The sequence below is a fragment of the Phocoena phocoena genome, chromosome 3 (assembly GCF_963924675.1).
Source record: "Phocoena phocoena chromosome 3, mPhoPho1.1, whole genome shotgun sequence".
Taxonomy (NCBI): domain Eukaryota; kingdom Metazoa; phylum Chordata; class Mammalia; order Artiodactyla; family Phocoenidae; genus Phocoena; species Phocoena phocoena.
In genome coordinates this window covers 146,486,041-146,510,792 of record NC_089221.1, presented here as the reverse complement: position 1 = coordinate 146,510,792, position 24,752 = coordinate 146,486,041, and the positions used below count along the sequence as shown (strand labels likewise).

The 24,752-nt window shown below is 43.3% G+C and overlaps 1 protein-coding gene across 1 annotated transcript in view; it reads right to left on the bottom strand.

Annotated features, from left to right (window-relative positions):
• Window positions 1-24,752, bottom strand: part of DOCK2 (dedicator of cytokinesis 2) — a 425,761-nt gene that overhangs the window by 246,850 nt on the left and 154,159 nt on the right. The window contains exon 27 of the mRNA XM_065873738.1: window positions 14,482-14,627. Within this exon, the coding sequence (XP_065729810.1) occupies window positions 14,482-14,627 (146 nt within the window). The remainder of the gene's footprint in view (window positions 1-14,481; window positions 14,628-24,752) is intronic.

The window sequence follows — 24,752 nt, the reverse complement described above, 5'->3', positions numbered from 1 at the left end:
CTGGGAAGCCTTTTCTGACTCAGTCACTCTAAACTCCCACTTCACCCCAGGCAGGATTAGTCGTTGCTCTTTTTGGGTGCCCACAAAACCTTACTCATACTTCCCAAAACTAAGGGACCACATATTTCAATTTTGAATGACCAAAGTGCGGTATCTGCTTGACACAGAGGAAGCTCAAAGTACATGAATAAATATATAAAATCAACGTGTCAGTGAATAGAAGGATGGCTGGACAGATGGATGGAAGGATGAATGGACAGATGAATGATATGGCCTAAATTTACATCTTATCAATTCAGAGTCTGATGCAAAATATCAGATGTGTTGTCTATTCTCAAAGAACAAAGATGCTGACAATTTCTTTCCTTCTTTTTCTTATATGAAGACACCATCTCCTCTTCTTCTTTCACTTTTTACCCTATAACTAAGAGGATGTGGTGTTGCAGCTTGCCTTTCAGAATAGGTTTCAAGCAGATAAATATTTAGTCTTTTAGGGGTCGTTTAGAAGTTTAGAAGATTATAACTACTCCTCTCCAACCTTCCCTGAATCGTGCCATTCCTTGCCCCCAGATATAAAAACATCTCTTCTGTTCCCTAAAGACTGACTCTACTCACAGAAAAAAAAAAAAAAAAAAAAAACTCCCCTTTCCACGGAGGTTGCTTTCAAACTCTGCTTATGAGGTTTCTAGTGCCTCTCCATAAGGTTCTTTGAGGCACAGCTGCCTTGTTACCTACTCACAGCTACAGTGATGCTTGTCAAGCCGGAGGGGGACATAAAAAATACCAGCTTTGCCTGCATTTTTATATTTCTGATCCCTCACAAAAATGTACAGGAAAAATTATAATGTCTAACAAAATCAACTATCCCTTTATCCATTCAGTACACTTCTAAATTACACAGAGTAGTTATTTAAAGTCATTATTTCTTGTACAAATATTACCAGGAACAAAAGTGACATAATATACCCATAATCCAGCCCTGAAACATATCTAAATCCTTCTTCTATGATGCCTTCAAGCTCTCATGCCTAAGAAATCCCTCTGCAGCTTGCAGACAATTTGTGTTCTGCTTTTTCCAGTTAACATGGCATAGCATTTTTATTAATATACTTGGTGGTCAAGGGAAGTCTGTTTTTACTTACCCCTTGAGGAGGTGTAGGGGAAACGTTTAGATTTAGACAGACTGAATTCTGGCTCTGCTGCTAATTTGCTGTTTGCTCATCAGTAACAGGGGCATGATAACAGCTTACTCACAAGATTATGGTAAGAGTTGATTTCTGTATATAAGGTCCTTGACAAAGCATCTGGCTTATAGCAAACATTCATCTATGGGTGACTCACAAATAACAGTAATACTTTTAAAACATTAATCTATCATGAATTAGAAAATAAGGTATGCATGAGTAATTAAGATAAGACACGAGACTGAATTCAAGTAAATTCAACCTTTGGGCAAGATCCCCAGAACATTGAGAGTTTATATTCATTCACCTGAAATTAGAGATACTTAGGTGGGAAAGCTTGAAAATAACTGAAATCCATCATCACTCTTTCACAGATATACTTGAGTGACCTGCCTCAGATCACATACACTGTCAGAACTAGAGCTGGATATAGAACTCACATGGTCTCAAAAACTGTTTCGGGTTCTGATATCAAATATCACCTCCCTGTCACCACCACCTCAACCAATGCAGCATGGAAAGCAGGCATCATTAATGAATTAATCAAATACTTTTTGAGGGATTAATTCAGGGCAAGAGGGAAGGAAAGAAGAAACACATATTGAGTATCAACACGGTAGCCATGGCTAACAAAATATGAAGCTGAGGCTCAGGGAGGACATACAGCTTCCCCAAGATCACACAGCTAGCTAGTGGTGAAGCTGGGATTTGAATCCACGGTCTATGTGTCTCCAAAGTTCATAATCTTTCAACTAGAATTTAACTCAATGAAAACCAACAGGTATTTCCGACTGCACAGTCTGTACCAGGTGCTATGTTAGGATATGGCAGTGAACAATACAGATGCAGTCCCTGCATCCATGAGGCTTAAAAGACACTTCAAAGGTGAGCAAAATGTGATGAGAGTCAGGTAAGGTGAAGTACCTACCACCTTTTCATGTAATATGGACACGTAAATATGAGCCTCTACCCTCTGTCCAGAGTTCAGTTACACTATAGGTTAAACATGCTCAAACAGGCTGGCCTGGAAATTTGACCACCATTATTCTTCTGCATTATTTCTGTGGGAAAATGCATGCTGAATTCTAAACTGATGTATAACTTTGGGAGCACAACAATACTCCAAGTTAGTACCTGCTTTTTATCTGAGGTTTTAATGCAACAGCAGCAGATTTACCTTTCTCGTTAGGTTCTTCTGAGTATAAAAAATAAAATTAGTGTCAGCATGTATTTCTAGAAAGTAGACTCATTGAAGATAGGAGGATCAACCAAACCACAAAAATTATTGAGTATCTGCTCAGAATTGGGCACTATGCCCAGGCAATGTACAAATATAGAAAAAAAATATAAGACCGAATCAGCCCTATCCATGGAGAGTCTGTAAACCAGCTATAGGACACCCACATAAGAGCACTTGCAGTAAATGGTAGTCTATGTCAAAATTCTAGAAGACTGGGGTAAATACATGTCTTCGAAATGGGCTGGGGGGTCAGAGATAAGGAGAATTAACCCAGGCTTCAAAATAGCTCTGATCTGGATATTCAGAGAAAGTTCATGGTGGCAGTAGGAGGAGTGCTAACCATGGAGAAAGGTGCAGGGCAAGTGTGCCCCCCAAAATGAACAGACCACGGACTGGAGCTAGGAGTACTGGGAAATAGGTCTCAGAGGTAGTTGTAAATGAGGGAGCATTTTGTCTTAAGCACCTTTGCCCCCCGCCCCCATGCCTAGAACGGTGCCTGACAGACAGTAGGCACTCAGTTAATGTTTAGTGAGGTGGAAAGACATCACCTTCATAGAAAAGAGAAATAACAAAAAAAGTGCTCGTCCTGCTTCAACATGTTGAAGTCCTATTGACAGTCCAATATGACAGTCCAATATGACAATAACAAACATAACACTGCACACAATTAAGTGCTAAATTCTATGATAAGCCAGAAGTTGTCGGCATGCAGGAGGGAAAGTGACTAAGGTAGGGCGAAAAGAATCGGGGCTAATTTCTTTCTTTCTTTTTTTTTTGGCGGTATGTGGGCCTCTCCCTGTTGTGGCCTCTTGCATCGTGGAGCACAGGCTCCGGACGCGCAGGCTCAACGGCCATGGCTCACAGGCCCAGCCGCTCCGCGACACGTGGGGTCTTCCCGGACCGGGGCACAAACCCGTGTCCCCTACATCGGCAGGCGGACTCTCAACCACTGCGCCACCAGGGAAGCCCGGGGATGATTTCTTAATGCGAGGGGACTTGGGTTGGGCCTATCAGGAAGGGCAAGGTTTGGCTTTCAGGAGTCACAGCTGAGATACTTACAAGGCTGAGACAGAAACAAATGCATGGGAACAGACACTTAGGAAACAACAGGAAGTGGTGGGACTGTGGTTTTTAGTAAATAATTTGGCAAGCCAATCAAAACACATCTGTGGGCTAGATTCCGGCTGTGAACCACCAACTGGAGGCCCTCAGGACAAGAAGAAGGAAGGAAAAAAATGCTTTTCAGATGGAGGAAACAGGTAAATGACAAAGAGAGAGCAAGGAGCAGGAAGGCTTAGTGGGAGAGGAAGAGGGGTCTCCCCAGAACCCAGAGTGCCACTGAAAGCAGTAGGAAATGTGGTTGCAGAGAAAAGCTAAGTTGAGTTTGTATCCCAGGTAAAGGAAAAGATAATAAATAAAGAGTGAAAGACAACTTCAGCATGCTATGTTGCTTGGAGAAATTTTGCTGGAATTAGACGTTGTCTTTTCTAACCTTGGCTGCTAAATCAACTGTGTTTATCTCTAAGACTAATATCATCGAAAATCGCCCTGACAAAATGTCCATTCTAGAACTCTTGGGTGGTTTTCTGGAAACGTCCCTAGTGTAGTCATGGTTGCTGCCCCCAGATTGCCTATGACAGCTGGGGCTCTATAGACAGAGCTGTGGATCAGAAGCATCTTCAGAAAGAGAGCACTTGTTTCCTCACTTAACACATTTCACTTAAGGATTTACGTTTATACCAGTTGAGCAAATCAAAGGTATAGTTCCCTCAGTAACTGTAACCTGGACCAAATGTAGCTATATTTTTCTGCTGCTGAGCGGGCTTTTAACTCATGCCTCCCAACTGTGAACAGGAGATTTAATTCAAACATTACGCAAGAAATGATTTTTGGAAAACAAGTGGCTGGTCCAGTGAAGGTTTAGTGTACAATTTGTGTTTTTATGCAAGGGTTCCCTACAGACACTGATCTTCACAGCACACTCCACAGTCTTGTGAACAGGGGTGAATGGAAAGGTACCTTCTCCACTCTTGCAAGCTGCCAGCTTGCCCATTCATGGGTCAGAGTCTAGCTTTGCCATCGCAGGCTGCTGGTGTTGACTGAAGCCTCCATACAGAGCCAGGACTGAGGTGAGAGGGTAAGGTGATCAAGGCGCTTGCCCAGGAGGCAAAATTTCAGGAGTGTCAAGAAACTCATTAGTCAAAACAAATAAAATTTAATGCTACATTTTAAAAAAATATATAAATTAATGCAAAAAATGCATGACGAACAAAATCTTAAAATACTGATTTTTTAAAATATCGCACTGAAATATTCTTTTTCTTGATTACTGAATTTCTGGTGCCCACTTATACTTTGCCTCCACCCCCAGGCAAGTGCCTCACTTGCCTGACCCTCATCCTGGCCCTGGGAAGCCGTCGGGAGGGAGTGCCGAGAGGACGTAGTGGATTTGGCTGCAGGAAAACTCTTTTAAACTTTGGTCATGGCCAATAGAGGAATACTGAAGAAGACCTTCAGAAGTATTTCTAGTTGGTGCTGATGGAGCAGAAGGTGTTGGATTATTCATTTTATTGGGAGGAGTTCTCGTCAACCATCAACAAAAAACTGTCTTCTAATTTTCCAGGTGACTCCCCTGAGAATAAACGACCCAAAGACCATCCAGTAAGTTATACCAAACCACCCACTTACCAAGCCTGCCAAACAAAGATCAGGTGACATTCATGTCCCAAACGCTGGCCTAGGAATTATCTACCGCATGAACAGGGTTGTCAAACAGCCCAAGTGAATGCTGTAGCCTGCGAGGTCCTCGAGACCAGGAAAGGTTGCAATACTCCATGTTCCCGGTCCCCAGAGCCTGGTTCTGGGTTAGTGCACGCTGATGTCGGCTTAGTCAAGTAATTACACAATTGCTCATTTAGTCGGAGGTTCCAATCACCTCCAGACAGATTGAGGCAGTTAACAGAGTGGAATCCTCTACTGAGGCTAGTGATTTGTCTGTGGGTTTTGTTGTTTTGACTGAAAAAGCAGAGAAAACTCCTTATCTATCAGCAGCCCTTCACACCGGAACAGGTGTACTTTGGGGAACTGCTCATCCTCAAAATGCATTCTTTGGAAGTGAGCAATCATTCCTGAAATGCTTCAAAAATAAGCTTAATTTAAAAAAAAGAGTTAGACCTACAGAAAAGTTGCAAAGAACAGTACCGAAAATTCCTATGCATCCTTCATCCAGCTTCCCTTAGTGTTAACATCCTAATGTTAGTATAATCAGAGCACAACTATCAAAGCAGGACATTTGTACCAGTACAATACTATTAACTAAATGGCAGACCTTATTCTAATTTTGCCAATTGTCCTTCTCACGCCATTTTCTGGTTCATGACCTAATTCAGAATCCCACTGTGAATTTAGTTGCCGTGTTTCCTAAGTCCCCACCAATCTGTGACACTGCCTCGGTATTTCCTCATCTTTCATGACCTCAAGTTTTTAAGAGTACTCATCTGTTATTTTGTAGAATATCCCTCGGTTGGGGATCGTTGAATGTCTTCTCATTATTGGACTGAGGCTGTGTATTTCTGGCAGGATTCCCCAGAAGAACAGTGTCGTGTCCTTCTCAGTACCTTTCTCAGGAGGCACGTGATGCTGATGTGTGCCCTTCCTGGTGATGCTCCCTTTCATCCCTTGGTTAAGGTGGTGTCTGTCAGGTTTCTCCACTGTAAAGTTACTATCCTTCCTTGTGTCATTGATAAGTGGATACTTTGGGAGGATACTTTGAGACTATGCAGATACCCTGTTTCTCATCATACTTTTGCCCATCACGTTCAGTATCCATTGGTGGTTCTTCCTGTAACAATGATAACTGAGGTGTCTGCCTAATTGAATATGAGCTTTTTATCATCTTTAAACCCTATGTAAGGCCCAAAGGCCCAAAGCTACTGAGGTGAAAGATAATAATCTCCCTGTCAAATGTGACTTTCCCACAGCTGTATGGATCAGACATCTAGTTTAGGCATAGCAGATCCATGGCACCAGAGTCATCATCCCCAACCTTCACTTATGCAGGAATCTGGGCTCTCGTTCTCCCTGGCCCACACGAGTCTTCAAGGTTCTCCACACTACTAGGAAAGAAGCCATTGCCAATCAGTAAGAACTGTCACGGGAAATGAAACACATTTCTTTATCTCTGCTCTAGGTTGGGGGTTTAGTTTGTCTTTAAATTGCTACATCCCTGGAGCATCTTCTCATTGCCCAGTCTCATGAGAACCTTTAGAAGCAGCAGATCCAGGGTCACTGGGGAGAACGGAAGTGCACAGGCAGCTCCCCTGTGCCTGTGGGTTTTTCTCATTTGGGGCAATTCCTTTGAGTCCCAGACAGTGGTATGCTGGTAAATGTTTATCAACTGTCTCTCCAGGAAGGGAAGAAAATACAAGTCTGGATATTAAGTGTTTGTCAATTTTCTGGTAAGAGTACTTCCTTCATGGTTGATTTCAAGCTACCACTGTGACATCACTGAACACAACTGGGAAGAAACGGGCTGCAGCAGAGCATTAAATATTAATATCTATAATATTAAATATCTGTATGTATTTCTACCATACAGACACAACAATGTAAATAACCTCAAGCACACAGATAAGAATAAAATATGGTAAGATAATTAGGAAGTGATACTTTTGAGTATGTATTTACTACCTTTGATTTCAATATAGTTTATTAGTTATAGATATCTATATAAAATTTTAATAATGGCTGTTATCTAACAAATAACTCACAAAATTCCTAAAAATTTAAAACTTGGTTCTCATGAGCTGGGATGAGCCAGCTCCAGCACACCACCCCATTATACAGTGGTTACCCTGAGCCCCCGAGTACCGGAATAACCCAAAGGAGCCCCTGAAACAGCAGGATGACACTTTTCTCCAGTCCGTCCAGGAAACCTTATGAGGTCCAGATGCCCTGCAGGCGATGGCACTGCTCCAGCAGCAGTACCTGCTGCTTCTTGGCAAGCCTCCCATGACGCCTCCAAAGCATCTGGCTGCCGCCAGGGCTAACGGGGTACCAAGTCCTCCCCAGGCTCAGAACCTGTTTGCCATTCTTCCAGGAGACCACTTGGCCCTTAACTGTTCTTAAAAGAATTACAGGGATGTTTCAGAAGCATCCTGGAACAGTGGAAGGAGCATAGGAGGGAAGGGGAATAGTGAAGGAAGAGGCAAAACCACATGTATCGGGTATGGATTATATGCCAAATACAGGGCTGCATGCTTTCACAGATGTTCTTGTTTCCTGTAACCCTGACACACCCAGAGAAAGAACAACCACCTTTTTACCAAGAGATTACACGACTTCCCAAGGTTCCCCAGCTAATAAAAAGCAGAGCTAGGACGCACCCCAGCTCTGCTCACCCCTATAGCTCTAGCATGTAGTGTAGTACACATGGTGCTTTCTACGTTATTCTGTGGGATGGATACATGAATGTAGCCTAACTCCAAAGCTTGTGCTCTTACCTCCACCAGGGAAATAATGCTGGTAAAGGGCTCTTACATGGCAGAGTATAAATGAAGTAATGGAAGGCACTGTGGTATGTGAAAGACTGGCTTCAGAGTGAGATGAGGTGATTCCCTGCAGGCTCAGCCTTTTACTAATTCTCTGACCTTAGTTAGGAATGTCACCAAGTCTCTCTCTGAGGCTCGGCTTCCTCACCAGTAAAATGGGGCTGATAAAGCTAATCTTGCCATGGGGTTGCCAGAAACAAACAACTGTGATGTATGAGAAAGCACTCTGCAGGCTAAAAGGTGCCAGGAGAGAAAGTATCCTGTATGTCACCGTCCATGACATCGTAATGTCATTCCATTGGCCTAGGAAGGGCACGTCTAACACCACGGTTGCAGAGGAAGAGCAATGGGTAAAAGAAATGGCCCTGGACACAGCACAAGGTACAGCATTCTCATCTATTTCAACTTTAAGTTTAGGACTTACTTGGCTGTCCTCTGTTTGGAATGCACCACAGACAAAAGAATTTCAGCAAGCCTTGTCTCCCTACCCTTTATATGATATACAAGGGAGCAGATAGGTTAGAGGAAAACCCTGCTGTTTTTGCAGTGTGGTATTGATCCTGGAAACTAAATGATAATGCAAAGAGGCAGCATCAGCCTCTCTTCAAGCCTGCATCATGCAGGCTGCCTGGGATTCTCAGAGAACCTAGAATTTCAGAGGTAGGCACCCAAGCACAGACTGGCAGGGTCTGCTTCTATCACACACGGTAGGTCAGGGGTGGCGCTAGACGGAGAACACCCTCTCAGCAGACTACTCCCTGTGCGCGCCTCAGTCCCTTCCCCGCCCATGGGGACCCTAACAGAACTGAAGATGCTAATGGCCTTTTGCAGTCAATGTCTACTCCTCTGTAAGGAAGAGACATGAGGGTGAGTGTATGTGTTTGTGTGTTTTAAAATACATGCACCCAAACTCACACATGTGTACTCAACACAGTAGGCAAATCGCCCATAGCAGGTAAGGGAAGTAGGGGAATGGAAGCAGGAGACAGGGATAAAGGTAAGAAACACACACACACACACACACACGAAACAAGAGAGGGCCTTGCACAGACCAATGAGGATAAAGTGTCATAAACTGAGTGTGACTAATTCAACCCCTGCACCTGACACCCAAGGAAGACAGAAAGAGTTAGGAGCACACCCTCCTAGCACTCAGAGTGGAAGACCCAAGGGAGAATTCAGTCTCTGCCATTGATTGGGACGAGTCATATTCATTCACTTATCCGTTCCTTCAACAGATAGGCATTGTGCGGGATGGGCAAGGGGAAGTGGGGAGCTGCAGGGCAGGGCAGGCTAGGGTAGGGCACTCCCAATTACACAGGCAGATGGGTCCACAGAGGATGATAACCCAGGTGCTATGACAGAGCAGGCATAAGCTCTATGGGCCATAAGAGAGGGGTGTGGAGGAGGGTTAGAGAAAGCTTCCTTGGGGAGACTGACATTTCATCTGACTTCTGAATATTTAGCTAGGCAAAGAGAGGAGGTGATGCATTCCGACAACTGCAAACAGCACACACAGCAGCCCAGAAGAGAGAGAGTGTGGCCCCTGAGGGATTGAAAGAATTTTAATGGAGCAGGAGTTGGAGAGTAAAAGTGGAATTGGCAAGAGGGAAGGCTGAAAGTGTAAGCTCTGTGAAGTTGGGGGAGGGAGGCTTGCTCTCTGAGCTTCTGTGTGCAAAGCCTGGCATGGGACACACACAGGAAAGTGTAACACAAAGCAATCAGTGCTGTGATATCAGTCTGAACACATAGTTATGAACACAGAGAAGGAAGCCCTTAAACCTGCCTTGAGGTTGGCAGGTGCGGGAGGGGTGTGTGTGGAGAGGACATAGAAGTGAGATTTCAGAAAGGAACTATTACCTGAGCTGAACCTAAAAGGAGTTTAGGATTTTACTTGCATAAAAAGAACAGGAACTGGAAAGGAAATTTCAAGCAAGAGAAAAAGCATGAGGAAAAGCCCTCTCTACCAGTGTCTAAGCTGATGAATAAAAACACCAGAAACCCCAAACTAATCGTGACTAACAGAGGGCCTCGGTAAAACCCCTCAGGTCTAGTCAATGGGCTCAAAGGGTTTATTTTTTAAGCTGATTCTGTGCATTCTCTGCCTTCGTGATGCAGATACAACCAACACCAACTTCTCTTCAGAGCCAGGAGTCACCTTTACCCACTCTGTGATTGCTAAGCAGGGTTCAACATGACGACTCTCCCGTCTGTGTCAGAGGAATGAAACATAGAAACAAAAAGCCTGCTTCAAGAGGGGGGGCAAGCCAACTCTCTCCGGGTCTGGCGCAAAATTAAATTTTATGAGTTGCTTGGCAGCCAGCAAGGCACAGAACAAAGCCAGTGTGAAACCACCTTTCAAAGTAACCTAAGTTGACAATTAAACTTGCTCTCAGTGAGGGGGAGAAAAGGAGTTAATACAGGCAGAAGGCCTTTCATCCTGCACCTGAGCCTGTCCCTTTCCTATGTTAAGTGCAACGGCAAGCAAGCTGAGTGAGGGGATTTAACACTATCATTACCAAAATATCAACATCCAGGCTTAGGTGGACATCCCTCCCTGAGTCATATGCCACCCAGGGTTAATGAATACGGTGATAACAGGAAAACATAGCTTCCACATGCCAGGCCTGCTGTGCTGTAATTACCCAAACGATGACAATCTATTGAAGACAAGCATTCTTTCCCAACCCCCAAACACACGATACCCCCCAGAAGGAAGCTTGGCATACTGCATTGTAATTGCTAAATTTCTACACGTGGTTCCGCCCTTGGGCAATGGTTCAGGTAGGTATAGTCCATTCTTGGGCTGGAGAGATCAACTATCCCATGGTGCCAAGAAAAAGTCAGTAAAAAAAATAGATGGCTATGTTGTTATCAACAGAGAGGATCCAAACAACCAGAAGAAAAATCCAGGACGTTTACCCTGGGAGCCTTTTGAATTTTTCTCCGAAATTTCCAATTTTGAAGAGTTAGTGCCTGAAGAAACCAACAGCACACCTGATGGTTTGGATTTTCAAAGTCAGATCTTTGTACAGGCGATGTCCCCACTACTGCATAAAAATGAATTGATGAGTACAAATGAATGTGTTTGAAGACTCTGCCGTTTTATGGTTTATTAAATGCCACATTGGAAGATGCAAAGTTTTATAGACTGGAAAGGGCCCTTCAATTAAGAAGGTAAAGAACTGAGGATGAGCCCAACTGTTCTTCCATTTCCAGTGAATACTGAAGATAAAAAAAAATTAGGTCACATTAGAGTAGTGGTTCTTAAAGTGTATCCCTGGACCAGCAGTATCCATATCATCTGGGAACTTGTTAGAAAAAATAAATGATCAGGGGACTTCCCTGGTGGTCCCGAGGGTAAGACTCTGTGCTCCCAATACAGGGGGCCCGGGTTAGATCTCTAGTTGGGGAACTAGATCCCACACGCATGCCACAACTAAGAGTCCTCATGCCACAACTAAGAGGCCCACATGCTGCAACTAAACATGCTGCAACAAAGATCCCACGTGCCGCAGATAAGACCCGGTGTAGCCTAAATAAATAAATATTTTTAAAAATATAAATACATAAATAAATAAATGATCAGGCTCCATCCTCCAAACCTAATGATCGGAAACCTGTTTTAACAGCTCCTCCAGGTCACTGGGATGTACTATCATGTTTAAGACCTTTTGCACTAGAACTGTGGTCCTCCACCCTGGCTGCCTATTATCATCACCCGGTGAACATGTTATTGCGATGCCCTGGCCAACCCCAGGCAACTAAATCACAACAACTAGGACTGGAACTTAGCAACAGCTACTTTTAAAAAGGCTCCTCGGGTGATGTAACGTGTAGGCAGAGTTGACAGTTGCCATATACTAGAATAAGAGAGATTTAGATTAGATACTTTGTAACTTCTGGTTTAACTCAAAGTTATAGCGGTTGCTGAATGAATCTTCTTCGCGAAAGAAAAAGCTTTTGAGAAGAGGAGAGATTTCCATCTTCATGAGCTGGAGAAGTTAGATGTGAAGCTCACACACTGTACCAACATTGTACCAAACCCAATGGTAATAACGGTATTTAACAACTCATCAGCAAAGACGGTTGCTCATCCTGGGAAAGAGGCGGGCTAGTCCCCAACGTTCAGAAGTCACTATAACAGCAGTGCGCTCGGAGGCAGTGAGGAGTGACACCGCACCACCCACACGCCTCAAGTCCAGCTGCCACAAACCACCAAGGGGAACTCAGAGCCTCCCACTTATTCTTGGCTTTGAAGTCCCAAGTATTCAGGGTGTGTGAGAGAGCAGCCTCTTCTCACCAGGGTCTGGTGTCACCCAATGTGCAAAGTGATGACAACCTGCCAGCATAGAATTCTAGGGGGCCACTCCCATGGGACAGGCAGAGCCTAGCATCGCTGCTTAACAAATAAACTATGTACTGGGGCCATTCCTCTACCCAAATTAGGAAATTGGCAGAACACATTATAAGTCTGTTCCTCAAACCAGGGTCCACTAGTGTAGTCCCAAGCATCTAGGATTTTTTTCCCCATGAAAACGGATGTGAGCACTACTAAAATGTAAGAAACACTGTAAATTCTTTTCAACAAGAAGAGGCAACATTCTTTGGGAAGTTTCTGGAGAAATAATAGGCCAACCATCATGTTTTTACACTGTGAGAGTAAGATTAAACATTCCCCTAAATTTTTTTAAAGATAGAATAACACAGAGTGGAACCAGTTCAATAGCTGGCTAGTGAACATGCTTATGAAAATAACACCATCACCATGACATTCTCACAGAGTGAATTTTAGATATCCAAGCTTTCGGGCATTATACTCCCTCTCCCCCAAAAAAGGATGAGGATAGGAAAAAATGAGAGGGAAAAGACCATGCTTTTGTATCCCCAATGCCTATGATTATGCAGACTTTGGAGTTGGACCAACCTGGGTTTCGATTTTCACCCTACAATTTATTTGCTGTTTGGCCTTGAACTTTTAAGTCTGTGAATTTCAGGTTTTCATCTATAAAATGGGAATGATAATCCTTAGCAGTGATCAGGGTGAGCAGAAAGAAGGCTTGGAGTGCATTTAGCACAATGCCTAGGAAACAGCAAATTAAGTAGCAGCTGTGATCATTAACTATTCACTCTTGAACACCCAGCTGAAGCTTCACTTCTCTTGTGAAGGCTTCCTTGACAAAAATGCTTACACATGCACAGACACACACACACACACACACACACAGTCTTTGTAGTTCCAGTACCCCTAGTATGCATCTAGATTTTAGTCATTATATTATATTGCAATTGCTTATTTATATGTTTATAAGTATTTTCTTAAGAAAAAAGACATGCCTTTGTGTACCCAATGCCTGGCACATACTTGGTACATCATATGTACAAATGAATGAATGAATGAACAAATGAAGCTAGCTATGTATCTCATTTACCTAAAAATGAGATGAGAAAAACTTAATTAGGATGGTAAGAGCGGAAAGGACAAGACAGGAGACAGACATACAGGGAAATTGATAATAATGGTTGACTATGGGATATGAGCAGGAAAAAAATACTGTTTTGCAGAGTTTTCTAATACAGTCAATCATAGACACCATTCATCCAGAAAGCCCTTCTCTGAGGATTTTCTAGGGAGGAGAGGGGATGGAGAGAATGGTCACACAAATACTTAGAAAAGATTTATTGGTTGTTTGGGTCTACCCAGTCCTCTGAAAGCAGCCCACATAAGGGCAGATATTCCCGGACATTATTCAAGGACAATTTAAGGCTGCAAAAGGAACCTGAGTCAAATCAAGAATGTTTATCTCTGTCTTCCAAGTCTCAAGAATTCTAGTCCTGTGTTTAATCACTGCCTCTCAGTCTTTACCATTATCACCACTCTGTCTCCCTCATTATCTTCTGGAGACTCTGCCCTTTGGAAGCCCTCTACTTACTCCCCCTGAGACTTTCCTTTTGGTCTCATTCCTACCTAATCTCTGAATGATGTTGACCAATATTACATTGGCTTCACTGCCACAGCCATCTCTCTATCATCACCTAACGCCTCAACCTATCTCAAGGGTCTAGGCATGAGCAGTCTGCTCATCCACAAAGAGTCTTAACTGTTTCACCACTGCAGGAGATAACGGGAGAAACAAAACCAAGGAAAATCAGCCAAGGAAGCAGGGAAGTGGGGTTTTCTTGGCTATGTAGACATAGAAAAACTTTCCTACCCTCATCCCTGCAAACCAGGGCTTTAGTAAATGGACAGGCAATCTAAAAAGTCTGCAGTATGTCCATACCTACACCCTGAGAAAGCCTGTCCGACAAGAAATATGGTGACAAAATGCTACACGCTTAACTCTAGTCCCCAAGCTGTCTTTCACAGCCAGGGAATTAGTCACTGTAAAAGTAGGCCCATTGAGAAAGCCATTGACTTTTATCTTTAGACTTCGAATGCTATTCATCAGCATCAATATTTTAGAAGTTAACTCAGCCCTAGGACGTCTACAACATCATGATGACTCACCGCATCCTGACAGCTGAGGACCTCCAAAATGCTGTTGAGTAACTCGACACAGTACTTCTTCTCCTGGACCTGGTGCTGCATCTCATCCTGCTCCAGCAGCTCCTTCAGTTCCTTGGTGATGACAGGAAGCAAAATGTCCCGGCATTCTGCAATGAAGGCAGTTCAGAGGCATCTGAGCTTCCTCGTTTTTTAGCTTCTTTTATTTTTTAGATAACATTTCATTAAATAAATAATTCATGAATATTTTCTTCTTGTAAAAAATGCAAATATTAAAAATTAGGTTAAGGGACTTCCCTGGTGGCGCAGTGGTTAAGAGTCCACCTGCCAACGCAGGGGACACGGGTTCGAACCCTGGGCCGGGAAGATCCCACATGCCGCGGAGTAACTAAGCCCGTGCGCCACAACGACTGAGCCCGCGCTCTAGAGCCCATGAGCCACAACTACTGAGCCCATGTGCCACAACTGCTGAGGCCCGCACGCCTAGAGCCCATGCTCCGCAACAAGAGAAGCCACCGCAATGAGAAGCCCGCGCACCACAACCAAGAGTAGCCCCCACTTGCCACAACTAGAGAAAGCCCACGCGCAGCAACAAAGACCCAGTGCAGCCAAAAATAAATAAATTTTTTTAAAAATTAGGGTAAGATTTCCTTAGAACATTATTCACAGTTCTGGCCCCTCCCACAACCCCTACTCCCTAGAGGCAACCAACCAGTTATTCTATTCTATATAGATGTATGTGTATGTGCATATAAAAATGTATGTATGTGTATTTGTATACCAGTATAAAATACGTAGTATCGTTTCGATTTGGCTTTTCATTTAAGTAAAACATATCGCACCGTGATGATCATCTTTCAAGATCTTCTTATATGTTTTACAGATGTATGTTATCAGTACAAAAACATTTAGTGTCATTTTGGTTTTGTTGCCTTTTTATAAAAGGGGACTCTACTGCACATATTGTTCTGTACCTTGATTGTTTTCATTCACCGATATTTTCTGGAGCACCTTCTATGTTATTACACAGAAGGATCAACGTTAATTATTTATAGCTGGTTTATAGTATTCTCTATTATGGACATATTTGTTCATTTAGTCATACCCCTACTGATGGACATTTTTCACTGGCATAAACAGTACAAAAATGAACAACTTTTCACTTGCACCCTCATACACCATGACTTTCATTTTAAATAAATTAAAACCTTTGCAAAGATGGGTAACTCTCTTGGCTTTGCTTGTCTCAGGAAATACCCGGAAGTTTCTGAAATCCTACACAGCATTCTTTCTATGTTTCTATTAAAAATGGCAAACCTTGAGAGATCAAAAAAATCCCCCCAAATTTCAAGCCATCCCTACCTAGATGCTTCTAGAGCTGAAATGTGAATCATATATGCCAATTTTATTTTAATTCAATACAACAAGTAGGTGCTGAACATCTTTGATGTGGAAGGCACTGTATTTCTGGAAGTACAGAGATAATATATGGTTCTCACCCATTAGATACTTAAAATACGACAGAGGTGATCAGCAACAGGACAAAGGGCAATGGCAGAAGACAGAATAAGATACTGGTGGGAAGAATCAGACATCAGCTCTTGTTCTGTCAGCCTAGCATCTATACCTGCTCTGGCACAGCACCCTGGTTTCACCCTGGTGAGCCACCCTGCTATGGGATATAAACCTAGGGATACTGTCATAAGGCTCCCTGCCCTCCTCTGGACCAGGGTTGGGGACCTGACCCTAATTAGGATAACCTCTTGATCTGAACCTTAAGGGAACTTTAATAACAGTTACTGCTGACATTGCTAACATATTGAGCACTTACAATGTGCCAGGCACTGTTTGAAGTTTCGAGTCTAGGAGGTAGATACTGTTATTTCTCCCATTTTGCTGATGAGGAAACAGAGGGACATGCCCAAGTATACAGAGCTAGTAAGTGGTGGATCCAGTCTGACTGCAGAGCCTGTGCTCATCATCACTAGACACAGGGTATTATCTTTCTTGGAGCTCATCTGTCTGCACAGAAGTGCCCTGGGGAGGCTTGCTGCTTCCTCTCCCAGGGCTATTCTGAATCTCCCCTCTCTGGAGACTGGTTCCCCAGCTTTTCCTCTGATTCTTAAACTGCTCCCTATCATCCAAATACATTTATTTTCGGTTAAATTTATCAGACTAGGTTTATGTCACTCACAACCAAAGAATTCAGACTCGTAGAGTCATAAAATACCATGAGGGCTTCAGAAGAGAGAAATGATCTATGATTGGAAGGTTCATAGAAGACTTTATAGGCTCTGATAGAATTGCATCCCTTCTCTCAGAGCACTAATGTCAGTTTGTAATTAAATTCTAATTAGTATAATTAATGTCCATTCATCCAACCAAAGTGTAAGCTTCATGACAGCCAGACTAAATCTCAGGTGCCCAACACAGTACCTGGATCATGGTAGCTACTCAGTAAATCTTGATGGCATGAATGGAAGAGGTATCATTTGAGATGGTCACTGATGAGTAAATAATATTGCCATCAGGAGAGTGGGGATTTAGAGAACAGAGCGTGATTTAGAGTTCATGGACCAAGATGTAGCAACGTATACAATGGTGGAATATTACTCAGTCATAAAAAAAGAATAAAATAATGCCATTTGCAGCAAAATAAATGCAACTAGAGATTATCATACTAAGTGAAGTAAGTCAGAAAGAGAAAGACAAATACCACATGATATCACTTATATGTGGAATCTAAAATATGTCACAAATGAACCTAACTATGAAACAGAAACAGACTCACAGACATGGAGAACAGACTTGTTGTTGCCAAGGGGGAGGAGGGTGGGGGAGGGATGGGGTGGGAGTTTGGGATTAGCAGAGGTAAACACTTATATATATAGGATGGATAAACAACAAGGTCCTACTGTACAGCACAGGAAACTATATTCAATATCTTGTGATACACCATAATAGAAAAGAATGTATTAAAAATAGAATGTATATATGTGTATAACTGAGTCACTCTGCTGTATAGCAGAAATGAACACAACATTGTAAATCAACTACACTTCAATAGTAAAATAAAATAAAATAAAATTTTAATAAAAATAAAAATAGAGTACATGGACCTGGGTAAGTAGAATAGTCTCTGGGAAGTAGAATAACAGGAGATAACATTGAAAAGGAAAATTCTTAAATGCAATGGGTGGTGTAAGATTATAGTTCTATGGAAACAGAAAATTACAGGCAACAAAAATTTTGATTCAGCTTTGCTTAATGTTATAGATGGAATCATGGGCCACGGATTAATGGTACTTTGTTTGGACTCAAGAAATGGTTGGCCCAAGGACTTCTGAGAATACAAGGTGCTGAGTTAGCCATTACTCTTTGTTTAGAGAGAGAAGAAAAAAGACTGGATAATATTTACATACCAATTACCATAATATTTAAGTTAAATCTATACTTAGTCCGTTGAAATTTTGTCCAGGTCTGTTTATTAAAAGGGGTAAAGAAATTTCCTGCAAATTTCATGCAGAAGTTTGTTTTAAAAGTTATCTTCTAAAAGATGTTAACTTGTAACTTTGAAACTTTTTGTTTGTTAGAGGAAACTGTATGTGTAAAAATGCTTGTTGTAGGAAAAACTAGGTGAGTTCATTTGAAGTTGTAAACTCTTTGTCTTTGGGAGATGAATGACCTCACCAACTTCATGAAACTTAACTCCCTTCACTGATGTTGTCATAATTAAACCCCATCAGAAGATAAGAACTGTGCATTCACTTAAGTTAGGTAAGAACTGTAAAGTCTTCCTCTCTGAAAAGTTAATTTTTGCTAGTAAAATAAAAAAGATTCTAATAAAGGAAATTTAAAACACAACAAAAATCTTGTTCTTCCATAGTTCTCTGGGCAAAGGGAGTCTTCAAAAGATGTTTTTTAAAGGTGATTCATGTCATTGTAGCATGTAGGGCAGCTGGAGGAAGAAAAGACCAAAGAGTAGACAGAGACCAGCGTATGTGCCACTGCAGTAGTCCAGGTGATGGCAAATGAGAATAAAAGTGCTGGGTTCTACCCCGCTAGACTCCTAGCCTCTGATACAACATTCTTGTTCTCTGTTGAAGCTAAAGATTTGATAAGACCTTAAAGAAAGCTGGTCTTGAGTTTAAAGCATAGTAAGACAATGTTTTAAAGCCTAGAGCAATAGGCTTTTGTGATCCAAGATTAAAAATCACTTAAAACCTCTCCATCTGTAAATGGGATCACTGGGACCTGCAGAGAGGAGGTTTGTAAAGGTAGACAAAGGGTTAATCTACTGAGGCAGTTAATTAACTCATTCATTCATTTAGTCAGTCGGTCTACTACACTTATTGAAGGCTCCCTAAGTGCCAGTCACTATTCTGGGATGGGGGGGAATGTAACCAGGGGTTGCTTGCCCATCACAGCAGCAGAGCCAACAGAGATAACAGGCAGACTTAAGTAGACAAGAAAAACCCTGGTGCCTCTACCTCCTGGGAGTGGCAACCTGTCACTGGCCATATAACAGAGCTATAGAATAGTAAAGGCCAGGTTTTTCCTAAAAAGCTCATTCTGTTGGTATTCTAGTTGAGATACTTCAGTTAGATCTTATTACAAAGACGTGGGTGCAAGGGAAAAGGCCCGTTGGAAGACTTTAGATATTAATGAAGATCTCCTTGAGAAGTCACCGGACTTTACATTCTACTTAAAATTGAGCTAAATTAGTAGATTCTCATGGAAAAGTCTAATAGTGAGTTCTCCATCCCTAGAGATATTTAAGCAGTAGGTAGCTGTCTCTGGGCAGGGATAATGAAGAGGTATTCAAAGTATCAGATGAAGGGTTAAACGGAATGATTATTAAATCCCCATCCAAAACTCTATGATCCATAAAACAGAGGTCCAAAGGAAGTGGCAGGAGGAAGGATGTATTTGCTAGGTGGAAAGACAGTGGACATGTCTGCATTGTTTACAGACCACTGAGGTCGTGGGAGCTACAGACCAGACCGCAGCAGAAGCCGTGGTTTATCAATCTGAAAGTCACCGACTTTACAGGTGATCAAAACCAGCATCCCCACAGGACGAGGGCTCTTCGTGCTGAGAGTCAGAGGGATTTGAGCTGAGGAAGCCATTAATAACATAGCCTGCTTTGCAGAAAGTACTTTGTCTTCTCGTGAACCATGATTTCTCAGAAACATCTGGCTCCTCTGTTTTGAAATGAAATAATTTTTCTCATTTGTAGTTGGAGCTATGAAATTACATTAGTCTGTAAAGCTTCAGGAAGCAGCATTTCTAAACTGTGGCTTGAATGTCAAGCAAACAAACAGAAACGGTTAAAAGATAAATATTGCAGAGCCTTAAATCAATCTTTATAGGTAGAGGCAATGAGCGTGAGAGACCTGCTAACAGAGCCTGGGTAACTGAGCCCCACAAAGCCTGGAGATCGGCCAACAAGTGATGACAAGTCCAAACTGTAATTCAGACCAGGAACTTAGGAACCCGCAGAGCTACTCAACTCTGTATTTTCATAGAAAGGAGTCTTCTTTTGTCAAAGCGACCTGCAGAGAGGAAAATGCAGTGTTTCTGGGCTCTGGAGTCTTCCTTTTCCGAGAAACTTTTATCCTATGGCAGAAGATGCCACTGCCTGAATTCACAGCTCTCTTGAAGTGTGATATGCTTTTGCAATAACTTCACGACTCAGGTATACTTCAGATAAGATGGTCCTTTTCGTCACCTCCTTCTCCCCAGTATCAGCTCCATGGAAAGATCAAAATGTATCCTTTGTCCACTTTGGAAAACCACCTTGAGGTGCATCAGGCCACAGATATATCTGTGATCTCAGCCACAACCGCAGCCCCAGAGGAAAACACTCCTAAGAACTACATCTGAACTTGCTGTCTTCCCCACAAACCTGCTCCTTCTTTGCTCACTCTGAGCAAAGACACCCTCAGGCATACAGTCAGCCAAGCAGACTTGATTTCTCCCTCTCTCTATCCCCAACATCTTCTCCATCAGGAAGTCAAACCCATCTCACCCCCAAGCCAACTTCCTGCATCCTCTGTTCCAAGTTTCCCAAACTGACCTCCCACTCCCAATCTCAGCAGCAGGAAACTTCCCCAAATCCAAACCTGACCACGGGACTTCCCTCCTTGAAGGGCTTCAGTAGTCTCCCAGGGGTGAGTTTGACCGCTGCTCTGGCATAGCTGAAGGCCCTTAGTGGGCAGGCCCTTCCTTACCTCTCCACCCTCCACCTCCTGCATCACTCCACCATAGCCTCTCCTCTCCTGCTTCTGAGTTTCTGCATGCTATTTTCTTTGCCCAGAATGTACTTATCCCACCCATCTTCACCTGACTAACTCCTCCCTGCCTCCTAGGTCTTACCTTAGTTGCCAAATCCCCTAGGACAATGTTCCTGACACCCCAACTCTGACTTGGGTGACCCTGTTCTGTGCTCCTGTAGTATCCAGACTAGAATTTCATCTTCCCATTTCCCACATGACGTGGCTATCGTCTATGTAACAGGACGAACAGTAAGGTTCTCATTAACATCCCAGAAATGAAGCTGAGGTCCAAAGCTGAGGACAAAAGGTGTAACTGCTCCACATTCTAAATCCAAACCGTCTCCAGTAGTTGGTGTACACCATCGTCCCCCGTGGTTTTTTGAGAGGTACCAGTTCAGTACCAGTCCTACAGTAATCTGCATGTACCTCATCCCAGAACTGAGGGAGGGTCTGCAGAGGACTCTGGATACAAAGCAATGCCCATAGAAAGAAGGCATTGCCTCTCCTCCCTGAAGCTGAGGTGAAGGGAGGTAGAGCCAAAAGAATCACTCATGAAACATATGAAGACGAGACTGGCACCTTATGGCCCCACTAGGGAAATGTTTGCTGATCTTCCATCCCAGGTACATCCTGGCTCCACCAGCAGAACAGAGACACTTGAGAACGTTTGGGAATCCCTCTCTTACTGTGAGGAGAAAGGTTAAACAAACCCACAAGGTGTGTGTGTCAGGGCCTCAGTCATGTCCTCGGTGTGGTTACCCCATATCTAAGCCGGCCTGTGGCAGCCTTCGCTTGGAATTTCGCTCCACTCACAGCCAGCCCCTTACGTTATCACCAGCATGGGTTAATGGACTCCTCAATCTTGTTCGTTTTTTCACAGGCTTTAAAGTGAAAGTCGTTCTGCTTTGGTCAAGTTCCTGTTGACTGAAAGGCGAATTCAGCTCCGCGCAACCCTCCTGGAGGAGAGCGAGGAACTTGTGATGGCCAAGGTTTGCCCTGCTCTCCCACACTGCCCACCCCCAGCCTTTTGGCAAGCAGGGAAGACCCCTAATTGAAACCCAACATTCTCCCCAGGCAAAGCTGAGCAGGGCCAGCGCTGCTCTGCTCGGCCGCTTTCCTTCTGTTTGGTAGGGGGAGCATCTGCAGATGCCAGAGGCCACTTGGTTCCATCAGCTAGCCACGAAGGAGGACCGCCACACACAGCTCTAATCTGATAGCAGTTTGTTCTCACAACCGCCTTCCTCCAGCCAGCGCCTCATGAAGGAAAGTAATTCCACCCACTGGGAAATCAGTAACTACCCACAAACTTCATACTCCAGATCAGGTTACAAGCCTTTTACAACCCTACCACTGTTGTGCCCCCGCGCATTCTTCAGCAGCTCCTCGTGGTTCACTCTCCTTACCTTCCCAGAAACACGCCTAAGTACAATGTCAGAATCACTCCTCACTCCCCCTCCAGCCTGCCTCAGCCATGACATACATCTCCACTTTACGAACCCTGAGGGCCAGAATATGTCTCCCCAGCTCAACAAACACAGCCTATTTAGAGATTTCAGAACTCAGCAACTGCAAACTTTCTCTTCAGGTATCTTACAGGGGTGAAAATATAATTAGGCAGTAAATCCTAAAGAAGAAACATACGTTCAGAACTTTATACTAGATACCCACTTAAAGTCCAAACCAAGCTATTGCCTTTGCCATATATCCTTTATATTTAACATAAAGCATGATACTGCACTAAACCTACAAGCGAACCCCTATAACAAGTTAGTGTTTGCCATTCAGAAGCATAGTGATGGCAGGAAGAGTAGACTGATGTGTAATTGTTGGAATTTACACAGTGATGTGAGTGTGGCTATGTCCAAAAATGTCACACTGGTTATAAATATAATTTGTAAGCTCTGATAGGCTAATGCATATATTTATATCCTTAAACATATATAGACATAATTTATTGTAACAGGCACTATTCTCATGGATATCCTGTTCTAGTGGGACATCAGAAACAATTTAAGAAGATAATAATTGTCTTAGGTTGGATCTTCCAGAAGCAAACTCTGAGATGAGGTTTGGGTGAAGGTGTATTAAATAAGGAGGTGTTCCAGAAAACACTGGAAGGGGAGTAGGGAAGTGGGACCATAAAGGGAAGGAGGCCAGGTAGCCTTCAAGTCTCACAGAAGGGGAGCTCTGGGGACAGTGTGGGCCACAGGGGCGAAGCAGCTGGAGTATTTAGACCTTGGGGATGGGTGGTCCCGGGCACTTCAGGTGCTCTCAGTGCCCAGGCAAAGCAGGCCCTGCTGCCTGAGGGCAGCCAGAGAAGGCAGGGGCTGGCTATTGGGAGAGAGAGTCCTCCTGGAGCTCTTGTACACAAAAATGATCACGATTACAGGAGACATGGGAAGAGCCCTGAGAGTTGATGCTATTACAGCAAATGCCAATAGCTCCCAGCAAGACAGTTAACTGGGTAACCTGAGAAAGAGAGTCTGGAGGTGCAGGGAAGACTGTTCCATGCGGGGTAGTTAAGAAGGCTTCTGAGACGGAGAACTGGAGCTGAGACCTGAGGGTGAGAAGGGAACAGCCTAGAAAGATCTCAGGGAAGAACCATTCCAAGCAGAGGAAACAGCATGTGAAGGCCCTGGGGTAGAAATGTGCTCAACGTGTTGGAGGAATCACGTGGAAATAAGTGTGGCCAGATTATAGGAAATGGGAAGCATAATATGAGAGTTTGGCCGGGGCCAGGTCTCATCAGGCCCTGTGGCCCATGGTAAGGAGTTTGATTACTGGGTGGAGATAAAGAGGTTTTGTTTTTGTATTTTTAATAGAGGGTAGGGGGTGGGCCTAGAGCGGAAGGTAGGAGAAGACTGAGGAGGCTTTTCATAGAGGGGAAAAAGAAGTCTAATGGTTATTGAGCCCTTACTCTCTACCAGGCAGTCTCTCTTTGAAGAAGTCTATCATTGTACCTATTTTACGGATGAGGAAACTAAAACTCAGAGAGATTCAGTAACTCGCCTAAGATTACACAGCTAGTAAGTGGCAGAGCTGGGATTTAAACATAGAAAATGTGATCTCAGGGCCCATTTTCACATCTACTAAACTACCCTGCCTCCTTACTATAACAGTGAAGGGGAAAGGAGATAAAAACTTGATTAGTTTGTCGCAGGAGAGAAAAAGGAAAATGGACAGACTTGGGTTACAGTTCAGAGGCAGAATCGAACTTGCTGATGGGTTTAAATGTACTATATAGATGTGTAAGCATATGCATTTTGAATGCTGGAGAGAATAACAGACTCATTTTAGGGTTTATCAAGTTAGGATCTAATCATGAAGCCCATTTCACTGCCTCAACTAGCAAGTAATGAAAAGACTCCCATCAACATTTCTCTGATAGTATGAAGTGGCTGCAGAGATGGCCCATTATCACACCTCTGCAAGCTCTTAGGGCATAATCAGTGTGTCCAATATTATGTTATATATGACACATAATCAGTGTGTCCTGACAGGTGCTTCGACTTTCGGTTACCCCTCTGCACTTTCCAGGATCACTTACACCGCCACTGTGACCAACCTCCTCCCTAACCAGCACACTCATTAAACCACAGTCTAGCTCCATCGAAAGTGCTTTTAGGAATATAAAGGTGCAGATATGGCCAACTGAGTAGTGACCCAAAATTTGATTTGTTCCCTAATGCTTAGAATGAGTACATTCACGATGCCACACCAGAGGAGTGTAGCTCAGCCTTAGAAGACTGTCTCATCCATCTCCTAACCCTGGCTAATGGAAGGAGAAGCCAATGAAAAGCTTGGGGCTGAACCAGCTGGCCTCTACACTGGACAATCCGGACAGTCTTTAAAGGAGGATTCTCATCAAAGCAATGTGCTCCATGCAACATTTCAAATTCATGCAAGAGGAGAAATGAGTCAAGGTAGCTCTTTGACTGGCAGGAGCTGGGTCTTACATCCTTTGCCCGCATTTTGTTCCAATTCAGTGACATCTGA